The 13,432-nt window shown below is 44.6% G+C and overlaps 1 protein-coding gene across 1 annotated transcript in view; it reads right to left on the minus strand.

Annotated features, from left to right (window-relative positions):
* The window catches only part of LOC119181490 (polyadenylate-binding protein-interacting protein 1), a 33,966-nt gene extending 20,616 nt beyond the window's left edge, over positions 1–13,350 (minus strand). Inside the window, exons 1-7 of the mRNA XM_037432744.2 lie at positions 13,080–13,350; positions 11,354–11,460; positions 7,735–7,905; positions 5,471–5,586; positions 3,038–3,146; positions 2,461–2,583; positions 534–652 (exon numbers count right to left, since the gene is read on the minus strand). Of these exons, the coding sequence (XP_037288641.1) occupies positions 534–652; positions 2,461–2,583; positions 3,038–3,146; positions 5,471–5,586; positions 7,735–7,905; positions 11,354–11,460; positions 13,080–13,188 (854 nt within the window). The 5' untranslated portion in view covers positions 13,189–13,350. The remainder of the gene's footprint in view (positions 1–533; positions 653–2,460; positions 2,584–3,037; positions 3,147–5,470; positions 5,587–7,734; positions 7,906–11,353; positions 11,461–13,079) is intronic.
* Between the last annotated feature and the right edge of the window lie 82 nt (positions 13,351–13,432).

Below are 13,432 nucleotides of genomic sequence, written 5' to 3' on the forward strand. Positions count from 1 at the left end.
ATATTGGAAATTAACTCTGTTTATCGGAACAGAGGCATATTTTGAGTAGAAATTTGAGCATTTCGTCAGTTCTTCTCATTTTCGTTCAGTATCGCTTTACAACTCGACAGCAAAAGCGAGCGCGGCATCAAGCAGTATCGCTCTGTGTAATAGGTCGTGTGTTGCGATGTCACTTGTCACCGCACAAACTACCGTCAATGCACTTTTATTGAGCAACGAAGTGGCACCTCTCGCATTCAATTGGCGAAGTGACGGCAGTTCCCTCTTAGTAGGAAGTTTTCTGGGCTTACAAAAATGCTATGACAGCCAGGCATCTGTTGTTTTACACACACGAACTCTATGTCAAGGAGAAAATACTTTTGCATGTTTGGTATGCTGAGTTGCATATCAAGCTGTATGCCGAGTTGTATGCTAAGAACATGCAACTTTGCCAGGACCAGCCGAGAGGTTCAAATCATTCGTCGATTTGATTTAAGTGATTTCCCAGTAATTGAGAGCTTTGTGCACAAAAATAAATGTGCTGGAGAGCTTACGGATCAATGTCAGGCTTCCGCACGACCTCCCTGAGCTTGTCGAACACACTGTCCAATATAGAGCCGCCAGTACTGCCGGGTCCCGAGTGACCGAAGTCCTCCAAGCTGTGTCCCGTAAGCTGCGTGCAAGGGCAAAAGGTTCCGAGGAGTCAGCGCTAGAACAACCAATGACACTAGAGATTAGTTAATTTAGAATCTATTAGAAAAACTTGGTCTAAGATGAGGATTAGGAATACGTGGAAAGAAAATTACGGTACCCTAAAATTAAACAAACGCTACCTATACTCAGAGCTAAATAAGAACCTAGATTTCATAAAAGAACACTAAGAACTATTGTGAGCGAGAAAGCAAAATAACAGAGGAGTTCATTCTTGTTGATATATCAAGCAAAGGTAAACATAGCAAAAGTCATTTGTACAGGTTCAACCGAGGTGCTGAAATAAGATAAAGGCAAGTGAAAGCGAATAAAAATAAAAGTGAGAGAGAAACGAGAGGAACAACTAGCTGCAGGTGACCTCCGGTTTTAATGGCACTGGCAAGTTGTGTTCCTGAAGGGGCGGAGAGCTTCGACGTACGCAACAGTAGTGCTAATCTTAAACATTACAGCCCGATTTTACATGACAGACTGCAGCTGTGCATATGCCAAAGCACGTACTGCCAATTATGAAGTCCAAGTGTACAGTGCTCACGGAAAGAAACAAGACGCCACTACTTCAAGTACAACAACTCGTGTGTGCAACTGCTCAGGGTAACTGTGTCATTTATCCACAAATGTTACAATTAAAGGCGATGTTGGCTCTTATGGGAAGACATGGGTCTGAAAAAATTTTTGATATTGGAGTGAATGGAACAAAATTTTACAAACTTGTTCAGTTTTTTCTGCAGATTCCAAATTTGAGAGTCAATTTTTCTTTATAGCTACATTTAAAAGACCTGTCGTCCCTACAGTGAAACCTCATTAATATGTACCTGCTGGAGACCACGGCATTATGACACACTAACCGCAGTACGCATTAATCATCAAGTACAAATTTGCTTTCATGTGCACCAGTGCCACCAAAAAGCAATAAATACAGTGAAATGGTGAATATTGCCTAAAGTGCCCACTACAAAACTATTTCTTTAATTATGCCAAAGTGCAGAAAACATTCTGGCACTATCGCACAACAGTCCCATAGCACGCAGTGGCGGCACAAAGGAGCATTCTGAAACTATACGGTGATGTCCGGGATACGCAGAGACTGACACAGCGGTAGAACGGACATATCGACTGTTCACAATATATGCATACTACAATCTGCATACTGAACAAAAATTGAGTCCCCCCCCCCCCCCCCCCCCGTGGTACGGTCACAAGCAGTCTATTGTCTACTGGCTAGTTACATGCAGCGCTTCGCTACTCAACGCATGTCATGACTGGAGAGCCGCTTGCTGTATAATATGTCTACATCAGAATGCACATATGGGAAAAGTAGCCTGTAGGGCTAACGTGGCGATGACAGGCGTTCTGCAAGCGATGCGCACTCCACGATGCTTTAATTGTCCAGGAGGCATGTCTGGGCTGTACCTCATAAAAGCATGCAGTGTGGTTACAAGTGCCACACCTGCGGCACCGTACATGTGCACTTGGTGCGATAGCGCCAATACAGCAGAGCTTCCATGTTAGACAGCTGGTTTCATTTCTGCAAACGTGGTGCTTGCTTGATTATGGCCTCGCACACAGAGGCGGCAGCGATCGGCAGTCCAACACGTTCAGGTAGTCTCCTATTAGAACCGTGCAATACGCTTAAAGTGGTGCCACTCCACACTCGTGCCTATTGGGATAAGGCTTTTTGTCAATGATAAATCATACCGGCACGTTTGTCTGTGGTTACCATCGCGCATTTGTTTTTTCACGACACTGATGTCACGCAGCTTTGCCCCTCACCTTCAGTACTTGGATGGTGCACTTGACATTGTCCTTTGTCGGTGCCTGCAAGAGGGTGTGCATCATGTTTGGGATGCAGCCGGCTATGTGCTTGACCTTGTAGGAGTAGTCATCCCGAAGGAACTGAAAAATACATCGCCACATTGGTGCGACCGCCAAAGATGTGCACTGCCAGGAGGGAGAGTTAAGCGAACACTGAAGGGAAAAAGGTGATTTCGTTTACATCTGCAGACTAACCTTTCGGAATAACAAAAACGCTGAGCTCATTGTAACAGGGCGCTCAGTAGCCCAGAAAAAGGCAAGAAGAAAATGGCAGCTTTACAGTGAACTCGCCGCACTGAACTAATGCGACATCACTGGCTTTCATACTGTTTGCTAGTACCTGTACTACTCTTCATTCTAAATATGGTGCCACAGATTTAACATAGTTTATAAGCTAAAAAAACTGCTACGGCATCATTTCATTACCACGTGGCGTCCACGTGGAAATGCAACATAGAAGCGCACAAACTAAATGCCTGCAATGTTTAACTTCTTTCACAGCTGTGAAGGGTCAACTGAGGAAGCTACTACTAACCATCATCTGTGAGAAGAGCTCAGCTATGAAGAGCAGGAGTCCCCTCAAATAGTTGTCGCCCATGTCACCAGACGCGAGGTCATTCCGCTTCAAACATTCTGAATGGCACCTAGAAAACAAAGCCAACAAAGAGAAAGACGTTAGGGTGGCCTTCATTGGTGAAGCGTGTTGCAATTCCCTAGCATAACCACGAGTTTGCGATAGCGTGCTACCTATCGTCCGCGGTGTAAACTGGCGAATTACAGCGCAAACTTTTGTGCTACTAGACGAAGGCACAGCGTGGAGCTGAAGGAGGCTGTGCATCTCTAATGACACAAAAACGTATCATGCGTGCCAACGCCCTGGCCTGCATGTGGGAAATTCTGAGAATTTGTCTATTTGGCCCGTCAATGCAGCCATCCGTAGATTAACAGCTGCAGTATTGTAATCCTAATCTTTAGTCCATTTTATACATCAAGTGCAACACAATAGAAGCTAGCGAGACTTCTAGCAGCAGATGTGTTCATACCAGGAGATGTTTCGATGATTTTACTGTCCATACTGCAATTTCTTAATTTTTTTATTTACACTTTTAGAGCAAGTAACAAATAAACAAACCCTGTAATTCATACAGTCATAAATAGGTTGTTCTAAATTTCTTAGCATCTCTGTTTTCGAATCGTGACCTCCAAAAATATGTTTCTGTAATGCTCAGGAGAAGCAAACGCCAAAACATGAGATGCACAGCCTTACACACTTTACTGATTGAATTCCATGCATAGCCATTTGCAGTATTGGACTTGACGTATCAAACGGAGCGCGGAGGTCATCCATTCCGAATCTCGAGGGAATGTCGTCTGTTTAAATTTTTTAATTTATTTTTGATTGATTTACCTGTTTATATCTTCTCGTAATTTTACATTAGGAGGACCATTTATATTGGGCTTTCCCCACGCTTGTTCTTGTAAGGAAGATTCTAATGCCCACACATAGACAAGGAGCGGTTCACCCGTAGAGTTCCAACATGACAAAGCAGCCCTGCGACTGTAGCACTGTAGAAGAAGCACTGCAACTGAGGCCTCCAAAACAATTCGGTCGCTTCGGTATATCTGACACGCACACCTACACCTCATAATGCGTGATTTTGCGTTATGTCTCCACGAAAGTGCGGTCCTCGTGTCCCGAAATCGAATCCATGGCCTCGGGCTGATCGGTGAATTCTCATGGTTCCCGAGCTCATTCAGTTGGTGAAAAAAAAGTACTTGTAAAAGAAAAACACCCGAGCCCGTCTGATTCTGCAGCGAAGTAAGCTCCGGAACAAATAGGTCAGCGAGATTCGCGACTTGGCCAAGATACGACAGTACATCTCCGAGCTGAGTAATTATGTGCACATCCAATGCGAAGCTTGAGTAAGTTATTCGAAGAGCTTGTTTGAGTTGGTGATAAAGTGAATGCTGTTGTCGTGCTTCTTTATTCACATGCTGCCAGCCAATGACCCGTTTGGCTTCTTATGACAAGCTTTAGAAACGTCCCGATTGTACCCAACCAAAACAACCAACGTTTGTTACGACTGTTAGGTGGACATCCAACTCTAAAGCGCATGCAGGCTATCATTCCTTCGCTTCAGTTTAACTGCAGTAGCTGCTCACTCTTTTAACTTGACATGTGAAGAAGGCGAGGCATTATCTCACAAGAACTCAACAATCATTCAACTGATTTGTCAGCTGCTGATATGCAAAACAGGAGCTGGCTAAGATTGAAGTATCATTTAAAGAGGCCCTAAATCACCCGGAGGTCTCAACTTAGTTGTGGTGTTGCAGCTGTGCACAAGTCCGTAACAAACGCGTGGCCCAAGACTTTTTCAAAATAATGCCATGATATCAAGAGTTAAGTGCGTCTGATGAGTCAAAAGTGACCATTGCTTGTTTCACTCGTTCATTTGTCCCACTCTGTTCATTTCCTTGTCTCTCTTCTTGGCCCAGTGTTCCTTTTTGCATAGAGATGCATGGGCAGGCAGTGTGCGTACCTGGAGGTAGGCAAACAGGTTTGTTCTGCTGCTACCAGATTCTGTCGGCGACATCATGCCCAACTCTGAGGATACCCAAAGGCCCATAGAGTACAGGATCGTTCTTCCATTTTGTAGTGCACCCATGGCATGCAGCGCTGCTGCGTTTAAAATTGTTGATCATGATGGCACACGGAACTCAACACATGCGTTTAAAAAATTTTCAGAGATGGATTAGGGGCCATCTTCAAGGGTGGTAGTAGTGAAGCACCATTAGCATAAAGTTAGGTTAGCTTATCATGAACTCGCCGCAAGCTTAGCTGCGCATTTGTAGCTCGTTTTACCTTTCGTCTGTACCATAGTTCCTTCCTTTGCTCTTTACGATGACAGTTGGGAACAAGCACTGCAGAATATATTGTTCCGATGAATGGCAGACGCAGACGACTCACCGGTCAAGAAGCAGGTTTGTGAAGTGACCGTTGTCAAGGCCTCGAACGCTGAGGTTGCTGCCCAGATGATTGCAGAGCCGAGCCCCGCTATACCGAAAGTTTGGCTCCTTGACACCCTGTGTAGAACGTCAGGAAGCGGCCACAATAGTACATCGTCAAGCTATCGTAAGACGACACTTTTACTGCTTCTTAATGGTCTTGACGTCATCAGAAGCATTACCGTATTTAATCATGTAAACTGCGAACCCCTACATAAGTGTCTGGGCTTCAATGAATTAAGCATTTTCGGTCACAATTTTCTACATGCACACCAGTCCAGTGCAATTACAAGGCAGGCTTCACGTTTGACAGCATCATGGGGAGCCCAAACAGCTAAACAAACAAAAAAAAGAGAGACAACAGGTGGTGCTGAAATCCAGTGACAATGACCTCTAGCCAAAAGATACAGACCATAGAAGTTACTAATCTGCTGGATGTATGGGGCAGAAGCGATTAGAGGAGCAAGTTCAAACTATGGCAAGTTCAAAAGAACTCCAAGGAAGCGCTAAACGAATCGAAAGTGCAGTAGCTGGCTCGTAACAAGTGAAATGATAAAAAAAATTAGCGGGCTCACTTTTTGTTTATTAGGGACAAATATATGAGACAATAAATATACAATTGCTTGAGGAAATACAAGTGAAATGAGGGTGGGAGCGGGCAAACTAAAAGATAAATTATTGCAAAGTTTTAACACGAGAGTGTTTTATGCCATAGTCTACCACAGCTCCGCTGATGCATTTCCATCACGCATATGACATTCTAAAATATACACTAACAGACTGCAAAGACAAAAAACGAGAAGGGGAAGTTCTGTCGCGGGGCGTCGCACTAGCAACCTCTCAATCCGCAGCACACGCCGCTAACTACTAGACCACGGAGCGTACGTTGCAAAGTTTGTTAACGGCAAGCTGTTTATATACACCATATTGCCACACTGAATATGCAGCACCAAGAGAACATTGAATATATCATTTGGCGGTCATCATAGCTCTGAAACTTCAGCGCAATTTTGTCATCACTAGCGAAGTGGCGCAAAGATCTCACGTTGGGGGCGGTCTAAATGTCGTTGCTTCTAGCGTTTCGATGAGCGCCGCCTCCACAGGGCGTGGTCTCTCCTGTACGCACGCCTATCAGACTCGTGATTCAGGAGAGCACGAAGATCATTTCACTTGCTGCGGCCACATTTACAAAAGGAGCATGCTGCTCACACACGAAAAAGTAAGAACTGGCACAGTTGTTCACGCTTGTCCCATGTATGTGCGCTCGTTTCGCACGTCTTTCTGTTTGAATAGCACGCTTCAAGTGTCGAGCTGTGAGAGTTGTTAGTCCGCGCATGGCCTGTCTATGCTCATTTCGTGCATGCTTTCTGCTTTAGGTACGTGCTGCGAGTTTCGAGCTGCTTGTCGTTTTTGCGTGACTTCTTAATTTGTTGCTGTAGCATTCATTCCTTTACCCTTGTGGCAAAACAATGCACAATAAATGCTCAACTACCTCTGTGAAAAGACATTTCACGTTTGTGTTATACTGATTCCTAGAAAGAGGGATCAGCCAGGTTTTTGTCAATACACCTCCTACCAGCAGCAGGACGAAATTTTATTATGCACATTACTTCTTTTTTTATTTATTTTCCACTTGGTTTTCCTTCTTTGAATGATTGTTTCACAGGGCATGTATAGAAGTACTTTTGACATTGCAACTGTTGCTTTTTGCTTCATAATTATGCCCAATGTCAGTATGAAGACACAATACACTTGTTTCAGAACACAGCCACCTCAATGTGACCAACTTTTCTTGCAAGCACGGGTGTTCCCCTTTTTCAGTTTAATCGAACACTGAAGTTGACACTTACCAGAATGCACGGACAAACCTTTGCGTGAACAAGGGCGGTGTGGCCAAAAAACCAAAGCCGTCAAAATGAACACGAAGTTCCCCTCTTTATGTCATGACTCGTACCCACTTTGTAGCTCGGGCCCGTAAAATTTGAGAACCCAAATTGCGACACGAGTTAAATGCGTGACCTGATCTAAAGAGGCAAGGCATTGTTGCACAACCCTACAAACACTAGGCATTAATTCTGTCATTACAATTCGAACATAATTGCTGTTTTATTATTGTTGTGTAGAGAGTTTCATTATGACCAACGAGCTAGATTCAAATGGACCTCAACAAGCGTCTATCGTAAGTTGTCACGAAATTCAAGAAACAGCTCAGCAAGCAAAGCTCACCTGTTGAAAGATTGTGTCAACGACTTGAGTGAGACCGTCGGCATCTGTGACGCTACCCAATGCTCTCGTGAGCTCCCCTATCTTCGAGTCAAACTCGCCAGGGCAAAGGGTTACGTCTTCGATGAAGGTCATCAATTCAACGATTGCATATCGAGTAGAATCCCGCGAAGGCTAAAAAAAAAGAAAAGCACACACAAAATTATTTTTGAGAAGATAACGGTAAAAGATGAGAGAGAGAAAAGTAATGGACAAGGACAACGTAACTTGCACAAAGTTGCTATAAAAGCAGGTACTAAATTAGTCTCTTTTTCCCATTTAACAAAAGATGTTTTTGGTAAACTCATTGTGATTGCAGTACACAATTCCAACCAAAAACTTCCGAAGAGGCCCACAGTTCAACTCTGAAAAGCTGAGCAGAGATGCCAGAATTCCTGGCAAAGTTCACCAGGGCATCCAAGTTTCCGAGCTAAAACTGGCGACACGAATGAAAGGGACACTAAAGGCAACTATTAAGTCGATATTTATTGTTGAAATAGCTGTCCAGGAATATCGTAGTGTCACTTTTGTGCCAAAGAAGCGCTTGTTTTGAAATAAGATCACATTTTAGTGTTCCGCATCAGGTTAGCGCACTTGAAATAACCCACCTCAAGTAGAACGTTTCACATTATTGTTGCCATGCACAACGTTGCCTCGCCTTATTGCGCAGCCGCCGACACCAGTAGCAGCAGAAAGAAAGTAGCGGGAGCCACACACCAGTACCAATGGCTTTTGAACAATTTCCTGCCATGGCCTCCGCAATGGCAGATGTGCTAGATGACACAACCCCCTAGATGACACAACCTGTATACTTTAACCAGGTTAAAATTGAACTTTTGAACCACTCATACCATTCCCCATAGCAACATCCAGCGGTTCTTTTTTCCATGAATCAAACAGAAAAGAACAAGCAACATTTTATTATGTCTATTCATACACGGAAGGTTCTTTATTTAGTGCAGCTAGCTCAATTAATAGTGATTAATTGTAGGTGGTATGTGTGACGTCATCGGGATCATTTTACGAATGCCCTAGTTGTGGCGCATGTGTTGTCATGCATTTACCTTAATTTTTCGGTAAATGGGGCACTGCTATTGATAATATTGTCGTTTTAGATGTTGTCATACATTGAGCTTTAACTCTGGCATAAATCGTTATTTAACTTTAGTGCCCCTTTAATGTCATAAAAATGAGCAAGCACCATAGGATGCAGAATTCATACAAATTCTCTCCGAGAGGAACAATGATGGCGGTGGTCATATCCGACTTCTTTTTTCCTAATGTAACCGACTATAGTGACAATTTTTATAACAAGCACTTGCAGAGAGACTAGTAGCTGCTGGTTGTACTAAAAACTGCACCAAAATTTGTATTCCCTTTCATGCTAGAAGCAGGACATTGCCTCTCTGTGCAATACATGCCTTGTACTGCACAAGTAATCTACCTTTCTGCGAAGATCTTGCAACTGCAGCACTTACCATCCCTGTAAGGACCTCTGACGTGGACATAGGAATAAGCATGCGTATCCATAGCTTTGTGGTTTTCGAAAGCAACTTGAGCTACAAAGCAACAAACAGTGCCGTCCTATTATGGTGAGCAATAGCGGGTGAGCCTTCGTACAATTACGTGCGCGCACTATGCAGAACCCCATCGCAGAAGGTATATTGTGATGGATCATCCGTTAACCTTATGTCATTTCAACTTTCGGGCCTGAACAACAACACTAAAATTGCTCTTATGTGTACTTCTACACGAGTTGAGAACGTACAATGTTACTCCCACTTAACTTCGTGCCTTATGGTGAAATACGTCGTTTCACAAGCAAGAGGCTAACATACTGACACCAACATTAGTGCGTCCACAAGTACTTCGGTACCCCGACTTGCAAGGGGACTTGCAGGTGACTCAAGTGGTCACAGGAACCCACTAAGCGAATTACTGATTTGACTCACCATTTCAGCACCACTTACACTAAGTCAAGCAGTAGTTATATACTGCCACATTTAGTTTGCTTTGCCGATTCTTTGCTTCATTGTCTAATAAATAGTAAGCAGCACTCTGCACAGTCGAGCAATCTACTCAAGCAAGGGAACACATAATCTGACCACCATGCCTTCCCCCCCCCACCCCCACCTCTAAAGGGACACTAGAGTGAAATGGTGAATTCGTTTAGATTGATAAAGTGAACTCTAACAATGCTAATGCTGTTTTCACCCTCATTGGTTTATTAATGAAGGCGATAATCAAGGGCAATGTTTCATTCTTAAATTTCATGTATAAATCTCCACACGTCGCGTAACAGACTTCAAAGCATATTTTTCATAATTGGTGCCATAGGCTCAATGAAATTAGCTTAAACTTGGAATGGTAAGTCTTTAACCCTTTCAGAGGACAATGTACGTCCCTTTCATTGATTGGGACCTAGATACAGCCTAGTAGACTGTCAAAATCTATGACATGAAATTCGATTGATGATCAATGTGAGGTTTAACAAGAACCACCCTATGATTATGAGAAACGCCGTAGTGAAGGGCACCAGAAATTTCGACCACCTGGGGTTCTTTTAACGTACACCCAAATCTGAGTACACAGGCCTATGGCATTTTCGCCTCCATCGAAAATGCAGACGCCGCAGCAGAGATTCGATCCTGCAACCTGCGGGTCACCAGCCGAGTATCTTAGCCACTGGACAACCGCAGCGGGATGACATCACAAAATTCAGTGTAGGAAGTGTTGGTATCACCACTCGCGTTTTCTCTTTGTGTGGTTCTTTCCTACCAAGCATCTTCTTACAGCCAACATGGTGATTTTGGAATTCTGAAAGGGTAACCTAATAATATAAGAAACTGCGTTTTTTCCCCCTTTAGTGCCTCTTTAAGGAGCGCGGTGTTTGAGTGTAGTGCTTGCAATTATGTTACTCTATGCTCATCGTTGGTCACTACCACATAAAACTTGAGTTGATTTGCGTGTTGTACTTTTGGTTACATTTGTCTTTTTTCTTGATTATGATTTGTATGATCTGTATGGTGTAGGTTTGTTTCAATCTGCCAGATGTGTTGCCTGTCCAGATTTCACAGTGTAGTGCTTGCGTCTTGAACAATGCGTCAAGTGTGCTTCGTTGCTCCACCTTGTAATGGCCTTTGGCTGACAGTATGAATAAATAATATAATAATTAACGATAATGTCCACTTCATCTGTTTGCGATCCCCTCTGCTCTCTTCCAGTCTCTTAATTTTCATGCCTATGACCGGCCTCGGGGGGGGGGGGGATCTGGTGGTTATGGTGGTTACATCATAATGGCTGCGGCCATTATGATGTACCTCATTATCATATTGAAGTTTCGGGATGCAAAACCCCAGCAATTATCAATTTTCATGCCTCTCTGTTATTTTGGTTTGTTCCATCACACGCAGTGCAGCTCTTCACCTGTATTTTTCTTGAAGTTCCAGCCCTATATGTTTGCACTGGCAGAATGTAATGATTTCACCCATTTTGCTCTAGGCGCAACACTCGGCTGCTGGTGATGTTTAGAAATACGTTTAGAAGTATTGTAAAACCGTGCAAAAGAAAACCGGGGGCTCACCGGCGACGTCGGTTGGGGTTCTGGTACAGGAACTTTGAAGTGCCGCGGAACGAATACAGGGGCCTCAGGAGACAGCGTGCTGGTCATTGCAAATGATGCCATGCTCTCTGCAATCAATCAAGAGAAGCCACTGTGAATACTGACCTACGCTAAATACAGGGAATTTCGTCATATACTACTAACGAATTTATGAGTAACCAGATGTGCAGTAAAGCTTTCAAATGCAATTAAAATGCCTAGCGAAAATGGGGAAAGACTCTTCATCAAAAATTCATTTTTTATACTTCAAAGGCAGGCCTTCCAGATAGCTTTTACATGAGCATGAGGGCAAACAAGATCGAGCTAACAAAACTGATTCTATGTTTTTTTTTTAATATATCCTAACTGGAACGATACCATGCTCTATGCATTCATTCAAGGGAAGCCACGCTAACACAGTATCGTCACAAATGAACGAATTTACTGTTAACTTCAAGTATGCACAACCAACTAACCCAGTCAGCCCATTTCGAAAGTTGTATCTGACTATACAGTTTCTGATCCCCTCATTATTTTGAACTGGCCTGTAAGAGCCCCATACCACTGGCACTCGCTGCCCTACATAACATGCAGTGTGCCTGCTTTACCCTTGGGAGGCAGCCAAAGTGTGAAGCTAACCTCCCTACACACACAGGCCTTTCAATGTGCTCCCACAAGGCTTCGACAAGGAGGCCACTGAGCAGACCTCCAAGTCTTTAAGAGTGTGCCTTGGGAGGAACGAATTTACAAGCAACAAGATGCGCAGTAAAGCTTTCAAACGTGATTAAACCGCCTAACGAGAACGGGAAAAAAACTACCAAAAGCCGAAAAAGAGTCGCCTCGCGTTCACTACGCTGCTACGTGACTGACATAGCGAATGACAAGAACCTACTGACGCATGTGGTACGACACGAAACCCACACCACAACGTTCCTGGTGGATCGCGCGGACTTAATTGAACTGGGAAATTGGCTATACCCAGGATGAGTTGCCATATGTATTTCGAACATAACTGAACCAAAAAAAAAAAAGCTTTAGCTATAGGAAGAACCGGCAGCCGTTGAAACTAAGTTCGAAAGTAGCAGCTGGTACCACGTGCCTCGGTTTTATCGACACCTGTAACTAGACTAGAAGAAATAAGAGTTGTTTTCCCCTACTGCCGATAAGTCCCAATCTCCCAGGGGCGAAGGTGCGGCGCGCCAAAAAAAACGCAAAGGTCTGCAGCACGCGCTCTGTACTTACCGCACCTTTCAATGTCGCGCGTGCCCGATAAATGCCAGCTGAGCATAATCGCCGTGGAACAGGTTAAAACGACCCAAATGCCGCAATTTGTTTGCGCAACGACAGCTAGCACGCAGCGCTCGTCAATCGACACAACCAGTCCCCGAAAAAGACGACCGGCGAGACACACACGTTCGCGACGTGCCATGACATCCTGTCGCAATTAAGCGCGTAAAAAGTTCCCAACACTCGAAATCGCGCTCGGGGCATCTCGCGTGCAGGTTGCGATAGCTTGCCACGAATCGCCGGCTAAGCTAATCAGTAAACTACCCGTTCCATCCCCCCCACTCACCTCGGCTGGCGGAACGAAATAACCGGTCAAAAATGCGCCACAACGCGAAACCCCCCGGGGGACTAAACCAACGCACGGCACCGCCGACCTGTCAAGAACTGTTTCGCGGAGTTGTGGGGGGGGTTTCAAACTCACGTCCGTCAGTCGTCGACGTTGTTCCAGCTTTCGGTGTGACCGGCTGAGAGCCACTATGCGGGACGCCGCTGTCTTTCTTCGGCGTCGCGGCCTTGCCGTTTGAATCCATGCTCACGCGCGCCGTTCAGCCTGTCGGGCGCCACACACGTATCCCGTCTCAACAGCGAATTCGAAGGCGGAACGACTCTGCGCCGCCGCCGATGAGGCGCATTCGCTTGTCTGATGCCTCACGGTGCCCCGCAATGCTGCCTTGGCCGTTGCTGCTGTTTTGCGCTCACTAAGCGTAAACAGAAAATTAACGTAAGAAATATAAAATACGGGACAAAGCCGCGTCAGTCGACAAGACTTCCCCC

The sequence above is a fragment of the Rhipicephalus microplus genome, chromosome 10 (genome assembly GCF_043290135.1).
Source record: "Rhipicephalus microplus isolate Deutch F79 chromosome 10, USDA_Rmic, whole genome shotgun sequence".
Classification (NCBI taxonomy): domain Eukaryota; kingdom Metazoa; phylum Arthropoda; class Arachnida; order Ixodida; family Ixodidae; genus Rhipicephalus; species Rhipicephalus microplus.